Source organism: Schistocerca piceifrons, chromosome 5 (genome assembly GCF_021461385.2).
Source record: "Schistocerca piceifrons isolate TAMUIC-IGC-003096 chromosome 5, iqSchPice1.1, whole genome shotgun sequence".
NCBI lineage: Eukaryota > Metazoa > Arthropoda > Insecta > Orthoptera > Acrididae > Schistocerca > Schistocerca piceifrons.
In genome coordinates, this window is record NC_060142.1 from 293,765,452 (window position 1) to 293,789,154 (window position 23,703).

At 38.2% G+C, this 23,703-nt stretch overlaps 1 protein-coding gene across 1 annotated transcript in view; it reads left to right on the forward strand.

Annotated features, from left to right (window-relative positions):
- The window catches only part of LOC124798952 (myb-related protein A), a 71,664-nt gene extending 50,149 nt beyond the window's left edge, over nt 1-21,515 (forward strand). Inside the window, exons 12-16 of the mRNA XM_047262485.1 lie at nt 3,834-3,944; nt 4,405-4,581; nt 8,472-8,609; nt 17,802-17,876; nt 19,765-21,515. Coding sequence (XP_047118441.1) covers nt 3,834-3,944; nt 4,405-4,581; nt 8,472-8,609; nt 17,802-17,876; nt 19,765-19,884 — 621 coding nt within the window. The 3' untranslated portion in view covers nt 19,885-21,515. The remainder of the gene's footprint in view (nt 1-3,833; nt 3,945-4,404; nt 4,582-8,471; nt 8,610-17,801; nt 17,877-19,764) is intronic.
- Nucleotides 21,516-23,703: the final 2,188 nt, after the last annotated feature.

Below are 23,703 nucleotides of genomic sequence, written 5' to 3' on the forward strand. Positions count from 1 at the left end.
TTTGCTGGCTTCGAAATTGCGTTGAAGTAGATGGATGGTCAGCCCGAGTGTGACCACAAGCAACTTCTTACTGTGAAGCCCACGTGCGACTTGGCTGCCCGAAAACGGATGAAGCTTACTTTGACCAAGATGTTCAGGAAGCAAACACTTTCAGCACCTATACTGTACAGTTTGCTATATAACATGTACATAAAAGTGTTGCATTTTCATTTTAATTAATTAAAATCTTTTTTTCTTCTTCCATTTTCAAAATACAGTACTGTATGTACAGTATGTAGTTGTAGTAGTATGGTATTCTGTCTTACAGCAGGTCTTGTCATGGGTTAAGCCTTTTCACTTTTGTCTGTCCATAGCCAGTCTTTTCATTTGTGAATATTTGTCTCCTTTGACATTGTCCAGCATTTCATATCTTCTTTTTCCTCTTCCCCTTTTCCCTCCACCTCTCCTTCTATTCCTTCCTTCAGTAAACAGTCCCTCCTCAAACAATGTCCAATCCAGTTCTGTTTTCTCTTTCTGATGACTTTCAGCATGTTTCTTTCCTCTCCAACTCTTCTTAATATTTCTTCATTCCTTACTCGGTCTCCCCATTTCACTTTTTTCCATTCTTCTCCATATCCACATATCTAGTGCCTCCAATCTTCTTTCGTCTTCCTTCCTCAATGTCGGTCTCAGCCCCATACAGTGCCACACTCCAGATGTAACATTTGGCAACTCTTTTCCTCAGATCTTAATTTAGTGGTCCGCAAAGTAATTTCTGTTTCCTCTTGAATCCTTCCTTTACCATTGCAATTCTTTTCCTAATTTCTGTTGAGCAATAAATATCATCCATTATTACACTTCCCAAGTAATTGAAGTTATTCACTTGCTCTGTTTTTTCTCCCCCTATTTTCATACGACATTTTCTACCCTTTCCTCCAATTACCATGCTTTTCGTTTCCTTCTTGTTAATCTTCATTCCATATTCTTCTAATTTTGTGTTTAGATCATCTAACATTTGTTCCATCTCTCTTGCACACTCTATCATCACAACCATGTCGTCTGCAAATCTTATTCGCCCCACTCTCCAAGCCCCTGTACAAACTCCTCTCTTTCCATCAAAACTTTCATTTATAATTTCCTCCAGATAGATATTGAACAGTGTCTGTGATAAGCAACCACCTTGTCTTACACCTCTTCCCGGTTCCATTTCTTCACTCATCACACCTCCTATTCTTACTTTTGGTCTCTGATTCAGATATAAATTTCTAATTAGCCGTCTATCACTCCAGTCAACTCCATGTTTCCTTAGGATTTCCATCAGTTTGCCCATCTGGCACACTGGAAAGCCTTCTGAAGATCAATGAACACAAAATATGCCTTCCTTTTCTTCTCTGTGTACCTCTCCCCTATCTTCCTCAATAGCCCAGCAGCATCATTAGCTCCCACTCCTCACCTGAAACCAAATTGTTTATCTCCTATTACGCAATTCAGCTTTCCATATAGCCTTCTATTGAGCGTCCTCAGCAAGACTTTGGCTGCGTGCGATATCTCTGTTACTCACATTTTTTGCTGTTCTTTTTCTTTTCTTTAGGTATTAAGATACTTTCTGTAAAGTCCTTTGGCCATTTTCCTGTTATGTATATTTGACTACATAATTCAACCCACTCCCTTTTCCCTTCTTTCTCCAATGACTTTAACGGTTCCCCAGGAATCTCATCAATTCCCATTGCCTTTCCATTTTTCATCTCCTTCATAGATGCTTCAATCTCACTAGTTAGTATTGCATTTCCTTTGTCATCATCTGCAACTTTATCTTCTTCTTCTAGCCCAAGCTCTTCTTCACTTGGTCGGCTGTCTGCAGCATACAGCCATTCTCTATATTCTTCCCATCATCGCATTATTTCTTGGGGTTCACTCACCATTTTACCATCTGCTACCTCTGCTTCCTTTAGTACATTGTTGTTTATCATTTCCCTGAATGTCAAATCCATTGCTTCTTTGTACATCAAATCATATTTTCCTTCTTACTCTAATTTCTCTATCTTGTCACACATTTCTGTCAACTATTTCTCCTTTGCCTTTTCTGTCCCCCTTCTTAATTCATTATTTAACCTCCTGTAGTTGTGCTTCCCTTCTTCTGTGTTTACAGTTTTCCATTTCCTGTGGTCATCCTTCTTGGTTATCATATCTGGTGTTACCCATCCTTTCTTTACTTTTTTCCTCTCTTTGACTTTGACTCCAAGTGTTTGCTTAACTGCCTTTTTGATCCCATTTTTAAAATGATCCCATCTTCTTTCTGTGCATTTTGTTTCCTGTCCGTGCATCATGATTTCACAGTATGCATACTCTAATTTTTCATAAGTGCCTTTGTCTTTCACTTTCTCAAAGTTAATGTGCTCTCTCTTCTGTCCTTTTCAGGTTCCTTTCAATTTAACTAGAACCTCAGCTACTACTAATATATGGTCTGAATAAATATATGCCCCTGAATAACTTTTGACACTCTTTAGGCAATTTTGGCATCTTTGTTGTATCATTATGTAATCAGTTTGATATCTTTTGTTGTCAAATTAAGATATTCAAGTATACCATCATCTTTTGTGTTTATCAAATAGAGTATTTCCAACTACCATGAAATTTACATTGCAGTATTCCAACAGTGTTCGCCCTCTCTCATTTCTTTCTCCCAGACCAAATTTTCCCAGAGCTTTTCCTTCTGGTCCTTCACCAACTACTGCATTCCACTCACCCATTATAACAATACATGCATTTCTTTTCTCTCTCTCTGCTAAGTTTTCTATCTTCTCGTAACATTCTTCTACCTCTTCACCTGAATGATTACTTGTTGGCATATTGACCTGGATGAAATCTAAGTCTTTCTTTTTCCCTTTCAGTCTCATCATCCTTATTCTTCTACTAACATATTAAATCTTGATAACCTTGTCCTTTAGTCTTTTACCTATCAGAATTCCGGCCCCATACATTCAATTTTTTTCTTCAGCTGAATAGCAGCTGAATAGTACAATCAGAAGTCGGCACTTTCCAGTTCTCCACAACCACCCCATCTCACCTCACACATTCCAAGTACATCCACTTTGTTTCTTGCATTTCGTGTTTGGCGTTTTCTAATTTCCCTTCTTGGAAAAGGGTTAAAACATTCTAAGTCCCAATCCATAATAAGTCTTCCTTCTTCTTCCTTCCTCCTTCCTTCCTTCCTTTTCCATTTGCCCTAATCTCTGGAGTCCTCGTTGTAGTCCCCTCCCTGAGATCCAATCGAGGGGAAGCTTTACTTCCGGAATATTGTACAAAGAGGTCCATCACATGAACGTCTAGGGAAGTATTTCGAGTGGTGGTTTCCTGTTGCCTTCCACTGTCCTCCATATCCTGTTGGCTCATTGACCCGGTTTCCCACTGGGATTGGTTACCCAACCTTCAACTGGGTTGCTCAGCTTAACAGGGGCACCACTTGTACGTAGGATTGTGGAGAATTGAGATGAGAGACACTAAGAGAACTCTCTTGTTGAATTCTTATATTCGCATCTCACCCCCATTTTTATCCAGAGTCACAAGGTTGTAGCAGTGACTCCCTCAGGTATCTAATAACTGTAATTAAAGTACATAGACCCTTTTTTCGAAAAACACACAGTTATTTGATTATTTGAATGGGCATGGTCCCAGTTAAATTGAATAATTGGAATTCTACTGTATACGCATTTACAAGAACCTGAACTTTATTTCAGTATTGCAAATGAAGTATTATTTCTTGTCAGCGCATTAATACCTGTTAAGTTAAAAGTAAATTTTAATGCTTTTTATATTCTAGTATCAATGTGTTAATATTTACTGTTTTTTTTCAGCCACAAACGCCTACAAGGCTGGTTGAAGATATCACTGAAATAATTAAAAATGAGCAGAACTTGTCAGACACACAGTATGATATGCATGGCAATTCACTCTACATTGGCCAGGTGTGTTTAATTGTGAGTTTTTAAATCTTTTCTTCTTATATCTGTTTCGCATTTGTTCAACTTTGGGGTGGATTGTACAAGACATAATTTCCATAAATTTATTGCTGCTTTGTTTAACCACATTGATTTTCACACTTTTATGGCATGTGTGCCACATGTCCATAAGTGTGATTATGTTTCCCGTCTGTTTGTATATTGGAACAAGGGAAATTTTTAGTAATGAGTGAAATGTCTCTTTGTAGAGTAGAAATTTAAATTTACAAATGCTTCCTGTCATACTATTTTTCTGTCTACACTAGACTGTCTATGACCCAAAAACAGAAATAGAGATAGAATTAAAAGGGAAGAGAATAATTGTACCAAACTTGGGTCAAAAGACTATTTTTTTTATTTTATGAATTAACCTATGGTGATGTCATTTTGTATTATCAAATGGTTTTACTATTATCTTGTTTTGCAGAATGGCCTGGGTGACAGTGGCTATCTTACTCATAAGCGGAAAGCATCACCTGCGACGGGCAAGGAAAATACTCTTCCTAATAAACGTGTCCGTAAAGCTTTGGCACCTTCTTGGAGCACACCAGGAAATGTTACAGTTCCAGGAGTCACCGATTGCTTATTTATGTCAGAGACGCCTGTGAGTTTTGTATATGCAGTTCACAAACATGATTGACTACATTTATGCATGTAACAGCAATAAAATACATTTCATACTAACTTCAATTTTAGTTGTTTCTTGAAATATACAGTGTACAATCTGATAACACAAACTTCACACCAATAGTGAAGTGTCAGCTCATACTACTTATGAAGTGTGGTGATGCATTCATGTCAATGCAATAATGTTTACATGAAGATTTATGAATCTCTGTACAGAGCTTATGCCGTAGATTTTATGAAGTCCTACACTCTTTTTCAGACAACTGTCAAGTGTTTCCTTAGAAAGTTTCTTCTACCCTCCGTTGTTGTTGTTGTTGTGGTCTTCAGTCCTGAGACTGGTTTGATGCAGCTCTCCATGCTACTCTATCCTGTGCAAGCTTCTTCATCTCCCAGTACCTACTGCAACCTACATCCTTCTGAATCTGCTTAGTGTATTGATCTCTTGGTCTCCCTCTACGATTTTTACCCTCTACGCTGCCCTCCAATGCTAAATTTGTGATCCCTCCGTATAAGTTAAATTTGTTAATAAAGTTGATAACTTCCCTCTGATAATGTTACTGTATATTGAAACTAAAAAATACGGAAAACAAACATAAAATCATACTTAAAACACCTTCTGCCACGAACTGGAGGTTAAAAATGGTTGCTGCAATCATCTACAAAACCCTCACACTCCTTTCTTCGTAAATTAATGAAGTGAGTTGAATTATTGTGTCCCCCTAATACTAATACTCTAAAATTGTAAATAGTAGTTTTGCAATGCTTAACTTAGTTGTGTAGGCACAAGAAATTTGTGAAGTTCCACTTGAACATTATGCAAATGATTAAAGTGTTTATAATAATTTTTAGTGTAATTAAATTTATTACAATGGTAGTGAATTATCCACTTTGACAAAAAAGTCTGATGTGCCATGAAAATTGCAGTGTCATTTTATTGAAATAAGATCACTAAACTCAGAGGAGAGTGGGCATTCGTGTGTGCGTGCGTGTCTACATCGTGGTAAGCACATTCCTCTTAAATGGAGATCATAGGATTTGTTTTCAGTAAGAAATCATTTCTTTGAATGTAGTTTGCAGCAAGAAAAAGAAGTATACAGTTTTGAAAGGGGCCACACAAACAAATTTGTTACGAAATTAATACTTCTTAATTCTATTACAGTGACTTAAGTTGTGCAACATTAACGTACAAAGAAGTAAAAAATTATTTTGCTCAATTGTGGCTAATGAACAACATAGTCTTTGTGGATAATTGTTCACTTCCTCAAAACCAATTCCTCTGAGGGGCTTTGTGATGTTGGTGTACAGCATTCTACAAGTGACATTTCACTTATGATGATAGTATCATTTAAATCTCGAATAGTGCTGCTGGTTTCAGTCAGTCAGAAATATTGAGCCAAATACAGAACTCCTCTCGACTTGGGGCAATGAAATCAGAGAAACTCTTAGGGCTACAATTTTATTTTTCAATTTTGTTAGGTCAGTTTCAAGCCTAGAAGAAATATATGTATTAGCCTACTCTGCTTTGAAGACCTAAAATTTTTGGTGTAGTATAATCAGTGTGATCAGCAAGTGAGCAAAGAAACACCATTTTCCATAATTCTCACATATTTGTTGATAGCAATGACCTACAGCTGAGATGAAGAAACAAAATTTTCTGTGGTGTCTAACCAAGTTGAGAGAACAGACATAACTGAATAGTAATTGTGTGTCCTGTTGAGATGGAAGATCAGAGAAGGAACTTGGGATGCTCCTACACACGACATTAGTAAAGAGAAAATTTAAACAAGACCTAGGTGTTCTTCTGTATATTTTCTGTTTCCTAAGTAAATTCAATACCAAAGAAAGCAGGGGTTGACAGGTGTGAAAAATACCGAAGTATCAGTTTAATAAGCCATGGCTGCAAAATACTAACACGAATTCTTTACAGACGAATGGAAAAACTGGTAGAAGCCTATCCGGGGGAAGATCAGTTTGGATTCTGTAGAATAGTTGGAACACTTGAGGCAATAATGACCCTACGACCTATCTTAGAAAATAGATTAAGGAAAGGAAAACCTACGTTTCTAGCATTGTAGACACAGAGAAAGCTTTTGACAGTGTTGACTGGAATACTCTCTGTCAAATTTTGAAGGTGGCAGGGATAAACCACAGGGAGCGAAAGGCTATTTACAATTTGTACAGAAAGCAGATAGAGCAGTTATAAGAGTTGAGGGACATGAAAGGGAAGCAGTGGTTGGGAAGGGAGCGAGACAGGGTTGTAGCCTCTCCCCAATGTTATTCATTGAGCAAGCAGTGAAGGAAACAAAAGAAAAATTAGGAGTAGGTATTAAAATTCATGGAGAAGAAATAAAAGCTTTGAGGTTCGCTGATGACATTGTAATTCTGTCAGAGACAGAAAATGACCTGGAAGAGCAGTTGAATGGAATGGACAATGTCTTGAAAGGAGGATATAAGAAACATCAACTAAAGCAAAACAAGGATAATGGAGTGTAGGCGAATTAAATCGGGCGATACTGAGGGTATTAGATTAGGAAATGAGACGCTTAAATTAGTAAATGAGTTTTGCTATTTGGGGGGCAAAATAACTGATGATGGTCGAAGTAGAGAGGATATAAAATGTAGACTGGCAATGGCAAGGAAAGCGTTTCTGAAGAAGAGAAATTTGTTAACATCGAGTGTAGATTTAAGTGCCACGAAGTCTTTTCTGAAAGTATTTGTATGGAGTGTACGATAAATAGTTTAGACAAAAAGAGAATAGAAGCTTTCGAAATGTGGTGCTACAGAAGAATGCTGAAGATTAGATGGGTAGATCACATAACTAATGAGAAGGTATTGAATAGAATTGGGGAGAAGAGAAATTTGTTGCATAACTTGACTAGAAGAAGGGATCGCTTGGTAGGACATATTCTGAGGCATCAAGGGATCACCAATTTAGTGTTGGAGGGCAGCGTGGAGGGCAAAAATCGTAGAGAGAGACCAAGAGATGAATACACTAAACAGATTCAGAAGGGTCTAGGTTGCAGTAGGTACTGGGAGATGAACAAGCTTGCACAGGATAGAGTAGCATGGAGAGCTGCATCAAACCAGTCTCTGGACTGAAGGCCACAACAATAACAACAACAACAACAACAACAAGTAACTTAAACACAGTGATCTCATACACTGATAATCCTTACAAAAATTAAGTGTGCAACAAACAAAACACACTGTTCGTGGTAGAGAGTGCACTTCATTTTCTTTGGGGGGGTTTAGATCTAAAACAAATATGCAAACAGTGATGTGCAAAGATATCATCCATATGTGTGCAGCAGTTCCAGTGAATTTGGCTTTGTGGGTTTTTAAAACGTGTCTTGACTTTCTAGGCAATGGTCTGTTCTGATGTTTCCGATGTCAGGAAAGCGACTCTGCTGTCCGAATGGTGAGGCAGCACAAGTTCACAATGGCCTTTATTTAAGTAAACAGTTGTGCATTAAATAGGAAAGAGTTGTGTACATTACTGTATAATAAAAAATGCAGAAAATTGGATGGGTACATTCCATGAAAAGTAGCTTCATTAGGAGGTGCAGAAAATATTTCTCTTGGCCATTGTGAACACTTCATGTATGAGAGCATATTGATGTGCTAAAGTTGTCAGTTCAAATGAGGAACGTAAACGCAACTAGATAATGCTGACTAAGCTTACAACCCATTTGAGAAGCAGTAATACTAAATCAGAGTGCGAGCTGACAATTTGCTAACTATATATGAATGACAATTATATATCTGACATTATTTTTTCCCCCAGCTAACATTTGAATTAAAATTATTCCATGCATTAGAAAGTGCGATTCTTTGTAATTTATTCTCCTGTTGTATTTGCTCACACAGAGTAAATCACTGGAGGCAGACACGTCAGTTCTGTTTTCCCCACCATACATACTGAGAGAAGTACTCCCAGAAGCGGATGAGCTAGGAGTTAATGAAAATCCTCCGCCTAATATTCGGAAACTTTCACCTGCCGCAAAGGTATGTTCCTTGTTTTCTCAATCAAGCTCTTATGTTTTGAAATTTAGATTTTTAGCCTTTGCTTGATATTATCTTAGTTCTACTCAAATGCTGCCTTAGTAGTATCAGCAAAAAGCCGTTTGCATGATTTTCAGTGCTTGATATGATTGTAGATGATAATGATGCACCACTAAAGTAGTAGATGTTTCCATCTATAACTGCTTTGATGCAGATTTTGTATGCATTTTGATAATTCATTTTAGCACAATAGCTTTCAGTATTAAGAGTTCTATGATTAGTTTAGTGCCTTGTTCATCATTAGATAATTTCTTAGCACTGTCAGTATGATCGTTGTGTAGTGAAAAATGAAGTATTCTCTGCACTTCGTAACTTCAGTCTGTAGCTGTGGAAGCACTGTATTTTGGTTGTGTACACAGGTTTTTTTTTTAATATCCTGTTCATTGGTAATGTCATTCTGTACAGTATAGCTGCATTGCATTTTGTTTTTCATTTTTGTGGCTCTCCCATTATGGAGTTTGATAGTGATAATAGTGTACTCATTGATGCTTAACAATTGCGGGTAGAAAAGAAAAATTACATTTAGCAGTAGGTCTATGGACAACCTTTCCAGTATCGCATTAGACAATTTGAAGTAAACTTCAGTACAAAAGACCCCTTCACACCAAGATATTTAACTGTCAATTATATGACCTTGGCTGCCATTTGCATTTATTTTATCAGAATTATTTTGATTATAAATTGAGAACTTAACTTAGGTCCTGGTTGTGTCCTTGTATGCAACATTAGTGATGTCTACATAATAATAATATACGTCTGTCATTCAGATTTGTACAAGAATGGTTATTACTAGGGATTGAAAAAAATTTGCATTTTGCAACAAATGCAAAATAGATGTGAATTCTGCCTAAAATGCGAAAACATGCAATTACTTAATTGACCCTGTTCAGTGGCGAACTGTATCCATATGAACTATTTTATCAGAGATAGTTCAAAATATCAGAGATAGTTCAAAATTGCTTTATTTTCTGCATATAAATATTGAAAATCTAACCAGTTTTCAGTTACTGGTGTTGTACATCATCTGCCAAAGCCCAATTTGGATAGGTAATGTACGTAAGAAACTTTTTGCAAAATAAAAAGATAATGAAGCAACAACATATGATCTGGTGCCATGTCAATTTTGGGCAGTTAAATTGTCTATTCAAGATAAACATTGCATAATGCAGTGTATTATCCATCTGTGGGACCTAGCATTTTATAACAAAGAAAGACGTTTGTTAGCTAAAGCTCAAAAGACAATATAATAAGTATGCTTTTAATGTCCCAAATTAGGTGGTGGATGTTTCCAATTATGGTTGCATTGAATACTGCCAGAAATTGGGCCTGTAATCAGTCGTTAACAGTACTCATGTAATCTTAACAAGCAATTGGTCAGTAGCTGTCCCTGAAAGCTTTTTCTTATGCGTTGTCTGTTGTTTTCTTACTTTGAAATAAGTGAAGCGACTAATCCTGGTCCATCACGGATTTTGATTACGACTCCTGCAACATCAGTAGAAATGGGCAATATCTGTGGCAGTATGTCAGTTCCACTGTAGGCTACTGCCCTGTGAAGGGAAGGCAGAGTTTGTTTCCCCGCACTGCTCCTTTACCCTCTAGCGGTCAGAATTGTAGTGTGTCTACAGTGGTGGCCATCTGTCACTACATCCTATAGTGCCTGCATTCTGTGCAATAAAAATTGGAAAACAAAATCTCATTCTCTGCCATAGCGTTTGCATAATGAAATCTGTAATGTTTTTCAACTGCGCTGAAAGTCTTCTCGTAACTGTAAAATAGGGTTACCATATGTTTAGTTCTAATTCTGCACAAACTGTCTTGCCAGTTCCATCTGTAGTGTTGTCAAGCATGGGTGATGCAGCTATGAATGCCCGTGAATAGTCACAGATTGTCGAATTGGGTGGGAAAAGACAATATTGTCCAGAAAGACCTGAAATCTGCAACAAATTCGATTCACCGCTGGGAAAATGCTGCAGCTTTTAAACAGAACTCAGTTTTGAAACATTAAATTCAGCCAGATGAAGAAAATGGCAGCCATTTTGGAAGAAAAAAGTGTTGGAAGTTTTTTTGCAAAAGCAAAGTTCCATTCATGAAGTTCCCGATCAGCATGTTTTATTAACAGCCAGTTTCAAAGAACTAAGGCTTTGTTCATCTTTGCTCATGTAGTGTGACAGTCTTTTAAATTTGTGCAGCTAAATATTTACTAACAAACAGTGGACAATCCTGGATGGAATAATTATAGTATTACAAAAAAGATAGTTATTATTGACCATATAGCAGATATGCAGAGTTGCAGATAGGCACCACAAAAAGACTGTTAAACAAAGCTTTCAGCCAAACGTAACTTCATCTGAATAGATGACACACACACACACACACACACACACACACACACACACACACACACACACACACAAACACACAACGTGGCACCCACCCAGTTTGCTTCTGACAACCAAGCAGAGCACAGGACGCATAACGACATGCAAACAATGTTCTGGCAGTAAAACGGAGTATATTTAATTCAGTATGTGTTCAATATAATTTTTACTAGTTGGTGAATAATGTTTGTGGTGACAGCACACTGTGCTGTGTAGACTGGGGAGTAGCTAGTTTGAAAGGTAATCCAACACTGATATTTTGATTTATGTGTTTGCATGACTAAAGTGCCATATTTGATATTTTCCCTTTTTGAATTGTATAGTTTTAAAAGAGTACTACTAAGTAATTTGATGATTTTGAGTTCGCTATTGCTTCGGATACTGCATTTGTGATTGCACAGTTCGGCAGTTGGGTATCAATCCACCAGTTTGTATACATTCTGTAGGATTCTGAAGACAATGTTATTTTTATAGATGCATCAGTCAATGATTCACGCCCTTTTAAGAGAAAAGAGGTGTCAGTTGTTACTTATACCCCTTTGAAAATTTGATTGCAGCACTAATTATGCTGCATATCATTTAATAGCTTCTGCTTGCACCCCTAGATATAATTATCAGTAGTGTTCACAAGAAAACAACAAGCTGCAATTGTTTTTATTATTGTTGCAGTATTTATTTTCCTTGCAGTTAAACATGGATTGCAGTATTAGGTTGACAATTGAGCTTACTGGTTTTTTTGTAATATGGTGAATGCTTCCAAGAGTATACCAGAAAATACACAGAACTTCATCTGTTCTGAGACAAGCGCACAGCTGAGAAAAAGAATCGCACTCCCTTAATTGATTCTTGGTAAGTCAACATTAATTTCCAGTTAGAGGACTCAGTTTCTTACCCTGTGTTGTGGATTTCAGTGTTACAAAAAGTAAACTAAAGAAACTGGACAGACTGTTTATTCTGTGTGAGAGATCTCAGAGTTAAAAGTTTCAAACCTGTTGTAATAGATTTCAAGTCGTAGGGGCAGCCATGAGGAGACCAGATTTCTGAAGCAATTCACAAGTATTGGAAGATAAGGAAAGGTGACATATTTTCTATGTCAGGGTGTATACGACCCGGGACAACCGGGAGATCCCGGAAAAACCCGGGAATTTTTTCATCCGGGAGAAACCCGGGAATTGTTTACAATTCCGGGAATTTTTCATTGTTTTACTTTTCAGTTAAAATTTTGTGTTATTGAGTGGTAAGAACCAATACTCTAACAAAGGATATTACTGTACCTCGCTACTGCAGAATAACACTGCAGCAACGAAACATGAACGAGAAAGAAAAAAACAAGTAAAATAAACTTCAGTTGCAAAGGAAATGCGCCGTATACAACAACAAAACACAGTGCTCATCCAAGCGTCTGCCAACAGCAAAATGTATCAAAGAATTTTGGAAGACTATGCAATGCTTCATAACAACAAATTGCCTCCCATGAGCGTGACGTGAAGACTGTTTAAATTAGATTTCTTTGAGCAGTTGCGGGCGGGCTCTTGGGCATGCGTAGTTGAGTCGCGTATGAGTAGTATCTTCTCCCGCTTCTTGTTAAAGAAGTGTGGCTTGGCGCCACTACCTAATATTGCTGCAGTTCAGAAATATAGTAAATCCGGGCCTGATGCACAGAGCAGTCTTGAGTTGTGGTGGGGAGGTGGGTCGTCTCCACGTGACCTGTGTTCACGTTCAGTGATTTTGTTGTTTCCTCTTCGTTTATTGCTCTCACGTTAAATGATAAAACGAATTTTTGTGACTGGGAGATATCAAATGAATTAAAATACGTTCGCATAATTACGGATGGCTAAAATATGTCATTAGTTTCAGATTTTACTTCCACCTTTCTGACAGTCAAGCATTAATCTCTTTACAGAACAATGAAGTTATCTTTCTCGCTTTGCTAAAGAGATTTGGCTTCTATTAATCTTTTCTGCTGAGGCAGTCAGTTTATTTGAAACAAACTGTTTCATTTCACACTGTTGGTTGGTTTCAACTGTTCACCGATTTCAAGTGCACATATGACCTTATGCCATAATAAAAAAACCAAACTTGAGATACTACAATACTGGTACTCCAAGAAAAGTTACATTCGAATATGGACATACGAATGTGTACTTTAAGCCGAATTATGCATTTTAGTATGGTTCACGAAATTCCGATGCTCTTGAAGTATCCTGTGATGTGTTGTTTCTTTTATGACCTAATGTAAGATCTTTTAATGTTTTACACGTACGAACATATGGCCTTCCTGCGTCATCGCACGGTGACGACCGTTATCTGGCGCTCTCTTGCAACTGCTTTAACGAACCTATTTCTAACAGGTAGCGGGAAAATATTGCGAACGGTGGTTTGAAAAGCGTTACATACATTAAAAACAAATTTCTTTTTACGCAAGATGAACTATGTGCGAGGATGTATGATGAATTTTGTAAATAACAAAGCGTTTGACTTTCATTTAAAAATCCACTCTTCGAACACAGCCATTTAGAAGAATTTTGTGCTCAGAAGATCACACATTTACGCCGTTATTAAAAATTTTACTGGCACATTTGTGTGATGTATCTTAAAGTATATCACACGCAGAAAAGATCAACAATATATGTGGAAGCTTAGCTTCTCTCCCAGCTTATTAATCTTGGAGACCAATATTATATGTGAATGCTATGTATATTAATTTAAACCATTAACTTCTCTTATTTGTGTTTTCGCACTACTTAAGAGTGATCTTGCTATTGGCTGACTACATCACGTGCCCTATTATGCTGTCATCAGCTGGCGAGATCACGTGACATCAGTGATGAGTCGCTTACAAAAGCGCATCGCAATCTCGATTTCAGTGCTTTGGAAAGTAACATGTGGTATTTGGTGGAATTCGAATTTATACCTTTGTAATACGAAAATATGCAGTGTACATCAAAGGTGTTTAGGTGTTTCAAAATAGGGACCCCCCCCCCTCCCGCCTTGAGTTTCGTTTGCTAAAGTGGCGGGAAATTGTACGTTGGTATATAAAACCATAAACATTGAAATGATTAATGAGTTTTACAGTGCCAAGGAATAGTATACGGTCAATTAACCGGGAAATCCGGGAATTTTTTTCCTTGTCCATGTAGACACCCTGTATGTGCGCTTTCTTACGTTCTTATGTATATACATATTGTATTGACTGATTAGTCTTTCATGGGTCTGCAACATTATCTGTTGACTGCAGCAGAAAAACTAGGGTACCCATCAGGAAAGGTTCCTGTCTAATACAAGGTGTGATTGGAAAGTTTTAAGAATGGATCCGCTAATGCTTACTGGTTTGTCAGGCAGGTACATGGAGGGTGGGGAGTGAGACATTGCCTTGTCCTTGAATCCCCTCTGACAGGAAACTGCATTTCCTTTACTCAGTTCATCGTGGCAGCTGGTTGAGTGCGGGTCTGTTAGGGCTCGTTGCCGGATTCTGTCTGCGTGAAAATGGACGTAAAAACGGGTCTATGAGTTTGTGTGAAATTTTGTTTTAAAACTGGGAAATCGGCTTCTGAGACATACGAACTATTAAAAACAGCTTTTGGAGATAATTGTATGAGCCAGTCAAATGTTTTTGTCTGGTTCAACAGATTTAAAAATGGCTGCACATCATTTAAAGATGAACCGTGGTCCTGTAGGGAAGCAGCCTACTCACGCCGTAATAAATTCACATCAGTCTTTCCATTGTGTGCCAGCCAGTCCGCTGTAACTAGCTCTGACGTCATAAATGTTGCGCAATACTTTAAAACGTCAGAGCTAGTTACAGCGGACTGACTGGCACACAATGGAAAGACAGATGTGAATTTATTACGGCGTGAGTAGGCTGCTTCCCTACAGTCCGACCGTCCTTCCACCTAAAAAACGAATGAAAATGTTGTGAAAGTTCCCGACTTAGTGCGCTCTGATTATAGACTTAAATTAGGGAGATGGCTGATGAACTTTGTTTAAGTTTCTATGCAGTTCAATCAATTTCAACTGAAGATCTGAACATGCATCAAGTGTCCGCAAAATTCATTCCAAAAGTGTTGTCAAGTGATCAGGGACAATACTGACTTGAAGTGTACCAAGAACTGATTAATCGGGCTAAAAATAACCCAGATTTGTTAAATAGGGTAATTACAGGTGATGAATCGTGGGTATATGGATATGATCCTGAAACCAAAGTGCAGTCTTCGCAGAGGAAGACTCCAGGTTCACCACGACCAAAAAAAGCACAGCAAAGTCGGTCGAAGGTGAAGACAATGTTGGTGATTTCTTTCAATTCTACCGTGTTGTGTGTATGAATTTACCCCTGGAGGACAGACAGTTAACCAGGAATACTGCAAATGTGTCCTAGAGCGTTTGCACGAAAAGGTGCAGAGGAAAAGGCTTGCATTGTGGAAAGACAGGAGTTGGGTGCTACACCGTTACAATGGTCTGACTCATCATGCCTTCTCCATCGTTGAATGTTTTACCAAATTCAAAATTCCTGTGCTTCCACAACTGCTGTATTCCCCTGATTTGGCCCCTGTGGACTTCTACCTGTTTCCTAAACTGAAGCTTTCACTGAAAGGGAAGCGATTTGACTCGATTGAAGACGTCCAGGAAAATAAGGGTAGCGTCCTTAACACACTTCAGGAAAAAAATTTCCAGGGATCTTTCCAAATGTGGAAACACCGTTGGAGTCGGTGTGTTCAGTCATGAGGGGAATATTTTGAAGGAGATGCATCACAGTAGCATGTAAGTACTACCATTGTACAATTACAAGCCCATTCTTAAAACTTTCCAATCACACTTCGTACAACCAGGAACTCTGAAAAACTCCAAAAGTTTTCTGCCTGAACAACATCCTGCCTTTCTGTGAATAAATTTTGAACTGGCCTGTAAAGAACAACAGCCAAGGTGATGAGCGAATGGACTGTCAAACATGGTTTACTCTTCGAGAATAATGTATTGAGAAAGTAGAACTGTATGTATTATATACTATGCAGTCAAGACAATGCTAATGTGAATAAAAAGATTAATAATTAAATTTCAGTTATTAATCTTGCTCCCTTATATTTATGCTTTGGAAATCCCAATTCCACAGAATCTCAGAGCCGCGAATCTAGGCTCAGCAATATGGTGATGGACAGACACCAAATGCCAGGCACCATAGCTCCCTGCCACTGAGGTACGCGATGGCAGGGAACAGTGATTTGTGAGGATCCTTATGGAGGAAATAGCTGGAGGCAGAACCTCACTCTATAACAGAAAGCGGAATAAATAATAATGAACCATCAGACCTACCTCTTAAAAGAATACAACCATGAAGAAAGCACAAAATAACCAGCCTTAAAATGGAGTGAATAAACAGTAAACCAAGCAAACTCTGGAACTCCAAACTGATTATTATAAATCTCTGGTAAAAACCGCAACTAAGTAATTTTAACAATTACAATGCAAAAACAAGTTCTGTTAATAATGATTATAAAACTACTTCACTATACAAGTACATCACATTTCACAGGGTTGATGCACACACCACATAGAAGGTTTTTAAGACATATATCCGCAAACTTCAAGTTAGCTAGTGTGGTGGCCACTGATTCAACTATACACAAACTACTGCCCAGCTACAACTCTACAACAACTGCTTAGTCTCAATAACTATAATGTCACTTTAAGTTACACATTACGGTCACTTAGTTCTTATGATTTTGAATTAGTGGGACTAACCCTTTTTATTTTTACTGGCACTAACTGTAGCTTAATTTAAATCTTAACACTTGGGAGGGTTAGCTCCTTAGACCCAAGCTGGACAAGGTGGTGAACACTGTTGTCATGTGTTAGCAGAACATACGACAGCAGCACTCAACTGCAGTGTTCCACTTCAGCAATTATGGTTGAATACAAAAGCCCATCTCTGCCTTTAAGCCAACTGAGCTAACTAAGCTTTGTTTTCCTCAGTCATTTACACAGAAGCAAATAGCCACCACAGCTCAAATTGACACATTAATGTCAACAGGCACTCATATAGCGCATGCAAAAAAAAAAAAAAAAAAAAAAAAAAAAAAAAAAAAAAAAAAAAAAAAAAAACCGCACACACATTCTAGTAATACAGGATCACTAGCCAAAAATGTCCTCCCTGTAAGCAGGCAAAGCATACTCTCCTACTCTCCTCTGTCTGGGTGTCGCAGCACGCCAGTACCAGCACAGAGTGGTAGCCCCAGTACAGCACTGGGGCGGAACTCAAATTACCACGGCAGACGGACGAATCGGAACAGCATTTCCTGAAAACTGTTGGCTTAGTGTTTTGTCGCTAAAAATCGCAGATTTCGCATTGTTGTTTTTCCTGGCTGTAGTTATAGGCATTAACAATTGCACAAGTTTAAACAAACAATTTTCTTACTGTTTTTGAAATATTCTTGGGTATTCACCAGAGTGTTGCTGGCAGAGAATATTTCAAAATCATAATATCCCTGGAAATCCTAAAATGTCAAAACTTTCTCTCTGACTTATTATTTAACATGTTTTTAATGATAAAACGTACATTCATCATGAGACGTATAATTTCCAAATGAACTTGATGTATTGCAACCTGTCCTTCATAATGACAGTTAGCAGCTTAACTATTTGAACATGGAAGGTAATATGTGAAAGATACTGTACTGAATGACATTACTTTTGAAACAACTGTATTTGTAAAGGGTAGTTCACTGTGGTGGTCTGTAGCACTCAATTTCTTGTCCTTCCTCAGCCTCTTGGATTGTTCAAATCTGCTGTGAAGAGGATAAACTTCGGGGAAGTCACCAATATTCGTGGGCTGCCAAAGGTGAGATATTACAATTTTCTAAATATATGAAGCTTAATACACAGGTGTGAAACATTTGACTCATTATTATTCCTTCATCTTTGTGGCACTTAAAAGTAGTTGCAGTGAAGTGTTTTGCTCTGATTCGCTATGATTCATAGTATTCGGGGAGTTTGTTCCCCCCCCCCCCCCCCCCCCCCCCCCTTCCAATATGATTGTTCTGTTTGATGTATGCACACTAAGGTAAACATGTTTCGTGTCTTTGTGTGATAAATGAGCATCTATGATTCAGACGATCTGTGAATACTACTGTTGTTGGTATTCTGTAAGATCAAAACCAGAAAATAATTAGTTTATCTACATTCAGTTCTTATCACTCATGTCTTTACTTGATGTCTTTACTTTCGGTAGCAAAGAGTGTTGTTGTCTCCCTGCTTGAAGTTATATAACCATTTCATCTTCTCATTCTTTTTCTATGCTGTTTAGTTCAGCTGGCTACAACAAGAATCTGTTAAAAGTGTCTTTATAAAGGCCCATTTTCACCTGGCATGGTCCAAATTGAGCAATGTTTATCTGTGTGTAACATCAGTATTCTAACAATAGATGATAAAGTGAAACAAATCATAACACATACTCTCATTGCAAATGACAGAAATCTTTCGAACTGCATCCAGTATATCTTTTTATTCACCTTTATGCCTCGTAAGGTCAATAACACCTTCATACTGTTAACTCCGAAAGAACTGAACTGCGATTGAATTGATGTTGACTGTTACATGAAAACCTGAGTCCACCTCCTGGAACCAGTAGTCAGCAATAGCTAAAAAAGGCCATTAACTTTTATTTCCTTTTGTTTCGATTTATAATTGGAAATTTAGTTGTACTCAGAAGGATTTTTATTCATGTTTCACTCGTTATACTAGCCAATAAATGCTGCCATGGAAAGCCCGCTTTGCATATTTATGACAGTGACTGTAGCTAAGTATTCATAAGAAGCTGTAGGGAGAATGGAAATGTGATGATTGCTGTAAAGATTTGTAATAGAATTCATCAATACATCCATCCCTTCATTTTCTTCTGTAGATAACAATATAACAGTATGAGGCATTTCAGGTGTACTCCCCCATCTCCTCCTCATTTTATAAGGGTGTATTCCTACCGACTTAAAAGTGGTGATTTGCTGGAGAACAAATTTGCACACTGTCCTCTCGTAAATGATTCAGTTACTGATAAAGACACTTCTATTGGAATAATGCAGATGAAGATTGCTATAATGATGACATTGTGTAACCATGTATCTTGTTGCAGTAATTACTTTGTTGACCTGAGGTTCTGTTTAGAATATATTGCAGTTACTGTCTGATTAAAATAACTTGCTATTTTTGGCAGGAGGGGAAGTAGTATCACCGTTTAGGTAATGCCGATGGCGAACTTTCCCCTGTGCTACCTTTAGTTCACCTTGTTGTCTGACCATAAGTAAACAGTAATCAACAACATGTTGTTTGTGTGGCTTTCTTGACATGTGCTGACAACAAAACTATCCTTCGCTACCTCCATGCCAAACTGTCAGAAGTCACAAGTTACTTTAATCATACTTAGTACAATTTGGCTGCTAGCTGTTTTTGAATTGTTATCCTTAAAGTTGTCCTGCATCTACATTTTCTCGATATCTTTGTTTCTGACACGGTAATGTTATCATGGCTTTGGGGGTACTCTGTATTCCCTCATGTTGTTTTCGGCTGCCACTTTGGTCTAGTTTGTCAAATACTGAAACTCAAAAGCATGTTCAATGCAATGCAAATGAGAATTAGTATCAGACACTAGGCTAATGTGAAGCCTTAGAGGTAGCAATCATATTCCACTGCCTGTCAATTAATTTAGTTTTCCTTTTTTTCCCTCCCTCTTACAGCTTGATGTGCGATGGGAGATGGTAGCTTGTGGTCGTACAAGAGATCAGTTGGAACTAACTGAACAGGCCCACAGGTACCTCAATCAGTCTGCTCTACAGCCCCGGTCACTCAACCTTTAGAAAGGTTGCGAACAACATGTGATATTATGTTACAGTATAAAATGTGCTCAGCAATTGAGTGTTGTATTATACTTGTTATAATTAAAAACTATCCAGTATTTTTGGTACATGGAGAAAATGTACTGCTTTTGTGTGGTACATGATGTTTATTATGATACCTCTTCTGTGAAATAATAGAAGACATTCAGTTATCTGCCAGTGAGTGTAGAAAAGTGAAAAAACGTTGGAGGGGACACTTGCTCGGAGAGCACAATGTGTTCTGTCATGGTCTGGTCAAATGATGTAACGGCACATTGAAAAGTGTGTGTGTGTGTGTGTGTGTGTGTGTGTGTGTGTGTGTCAGTGTCAGTGTCAGTCAGGGAAGCAATAGGAGAAAGAGAGACTAGTACCAAGTAAGTTAATCAGCCAGATGAGAACTGCAGTGTGTGTAAATGTCTGAAAAAATTGTTAAGTTTCCTTGAAATGTTATAGTTTATTTCTTTCTGTTTTTTATGTGTGTGTTACTCTTGCATTTAATTTATTTTGTATGTACTATGCTAATACATTAATTTGTACATGTAAAAGCATATTTAGGGTGGTTTTGTAAGAAGATAACAGAGAAAACTGGAAAAAGAATAATAGTATTAAACGGTTAATATTACTTAACTTTCTTCAGTCTGTATAATTTTGTAAAACAGCTATCAGTGAATATAAAAACAAGTATTGTGAAACAGATATCTATCGTGTGTGATGCTGCTTGCATGAAATGCAGAGCGCACATTGAATAGAGGAGACAACTGTTTCACAAGTGTTTAGTTTTATACTTAATTGAACATATAACACAGCTCTCGCGTGCACAACCTTCACTGCATTATATTATAAGCATTTAATTACACATTAGTGGCAGCTTTAAGTTTTAGCACTCACCTTTTCTTTGAAGGTTTTAGGGTAAAAAAGAATCATTACATGCATGTGCTGTGTATTAATAATATATTTCACTTGTACCTGGTGGTTGTTGTAAGAAACTACACTACTAATGAGTCTCATGCAGGAGTGTGATATCTGGTTTGAGTAACTGAATGTTAATTTGTAATATCATTGATGTAGGAGATGTATGCAATACAGTTAAGTGTTTTGTATGAGAATGATGGCAAATGGATTTTATATGCTTACATATTTTGTGTGTGGCATGGAGCCATCACATCATTTCATTCTCAGAGATGCATGTTCAGCACCATGGTTGTGTTTCCTCATTCTTTGAGTTTGAATATTGAGGGTCTTATGAGCTGTAGATAATCATTTATGTGGCCTTTCCTTAAAACAACGAGCTCATAATTATGTGCCTTACCTTTGATATATTTAAGAAGTGGAAAACAAGAGAACCGTTAGTGTGATGTAAATGTTTATTATGCATTTTGCTTGAAGTATTGTCAGTGTTGAAAACCAAATAATTTTACATTGTATCTTTCTGTGGGCATTTTGCCCACAAAGAAGACTGTATAGATGTAACAAAGTATTTTCATCGAAGAACACTGTGCCTTCATGTGATTAAGATGTTAATTGGACTACAAATAGTTTCATATTGTGACTGGATCTGACATAAACCTGTAAAGAAGACTGTACAGGAAGAAATATAAACTTTCATTTAAAAACTTTATACTTCATTGCTATAATCTAATTATTACTAAATCTTTGACTTTGATGCTGGCAATATTGATTTCTACTGTGTGTTGTTTCTATTTAGAATGCAAATGTTTACTCAAGTGAAGGAAATTGAGGATACACACACAAACTACTGTCTTCAGTTTTAATTACAGTGGGTAATATAATTTATTTATTACGTGTGTGTTTCTTGTTACCAGAATAGGAGTTCATGAAAATCTGTAAGAAGAGGGTCCCCAATTAATTATTGGGAAACTGTGTAGAACAACAACAACAACAACATTTTAGTAAGTTATTTCAGCGCATTTGAGCCTATTTCAGATTACCTGAGGTCTGAGTCTTACCCCCTCCTTTCCTTAGGAAGGAACTATGTATTCTAAAGTATAAGTATAGATTTTTCGGCTTGTGAATGTGTTATTCGGCAGCCCTTGACAGTTTGCTTGCTTTTGGTAAGTAATGACCCATTCTGCCTGCTGCTAATTTGGCTGTGTTCTCAAGTCAGTTTACCGGGTTCGATTCCCAGCGGGGTCAGGGATTTTCACCTGCCTCGAGATGACTGGGTCCCTATGAAATCCCCAAACCACCTTCCCTACCCTCTGGCTCCTACCCTTGTAACCGCCCCCGGTGTAAAACCTGTCCCATGCACCCTCCCACCACCACCACCTACTCCAGTCCTGTAACTCGGAAGGTGTACACGATCAAAGGCAGAGCCACGTGTGAAAGCACCCACATGATTTACCAACTGACCTGCCTACACTGTGACGCATTCTATGTGGGAATGACCAGCAACAAACTGTCCATTCGCATGAATGGACACAGGCAGACAGTGTTTGTTGGTAATGAGGATCACCCTGTGGCTAAACATGCCTTGGTGCATGGCCAGCACATCTTGGCACAGTGTTACACTGTCCGGGTTATCTGGATACTTCCCACCAACACCAACCTATCCGAACTCCGGAGATGGGATGTTGCTCTTCAATATATCCTCTCTTCCCGTTATCCACCAGACCTCAATCTCCGCTAATTTCAAGTTGCCGCCACTCATACCTCATCTGTCATTCAACAACATCTTTGCCTCTGCACTTCCGCCTCTACTGACATCTCTGCCCAAACTCTTTGCCTTTGAATATGTCTGCTTGTGTCTGTATATGTGTGGACGGATATGTGTGTGTGTGTGTGTGCGCGCGCGAGTGTATACCCGTCCTTTTTTCCCCCTAAGGTAAGTCTTTCCGCTCCCGGGATTGGAATGGCTTCTTACCCTCTCCTTTAAAACCCACATCCTTTCGTCTTTCCCTCTCCTTCCCTCTTTCCTGATGAAGCAACAGTTTGTTGCGAAAGCTTGAATTTTGTGTGCACGTTAGTGTTTGTTTGTTTGTGTGTCTGTCGACCTGCCAGCACTTTCATTTGGTATGTCACATCATCTTTGTTTTTTTACCAAATGAAAGTGCTGGCAGGTCGACAGACACACAAACAAACACAAACTTACCTTTTTTCCCCCTAAGGTAAGTCTTTCCGCTCCCGGGATTGGAATGACTCCTTACCCTCTCCCTTAAAACCCACATCCTTTCGTCTTTCCCTCTCCTTCCCTCTTTCCTGATGAAGCAACTGGTGGTTGCGAAAGCTAGAATTTTGTGTGTGTGTTTGTGTTTGTTTGTGTGTCTATCGACCTTCCAGTGCTTTCGTTTGGTAAGTCACATCATCTTTGTTTATATAGATATAATAGAGGGAAACATTCCACGCGGGAAAAATATATTTAAAAACAAAGATGATATGACTTACCATACGAAAGCGCTGGCAGGTCGATAGAAACGCAAACAGACACATACACACACACAAAATTCAAGCTTTCGCAACAAACTGTTGCCTCATCAGGAAAGAGGGAAGGAGAGGGAAAGACAAAAGGAAGTGGGTTTTAAGGGAGAGCGTAAGGAGTCATTCCAATCCCGGGAGCGGAAAGACTTACCTTAGGGGGAAAAAAGGACGGGTATACACTCGCGCGCGCGCACACACACATATCCATCCACACATATACAGACACAAGCAGACATATTTAAAGACAAAGAGTTTGGGCAGAGATGTCAGTCGAGGCGGAAGTGCAGAGGCAAAGATGATGTTGAATGACAGGTGAGGTATGAGTGGGGGCAACTTGAAATTAGCGGAGATTGAGGCCTGGTGGGT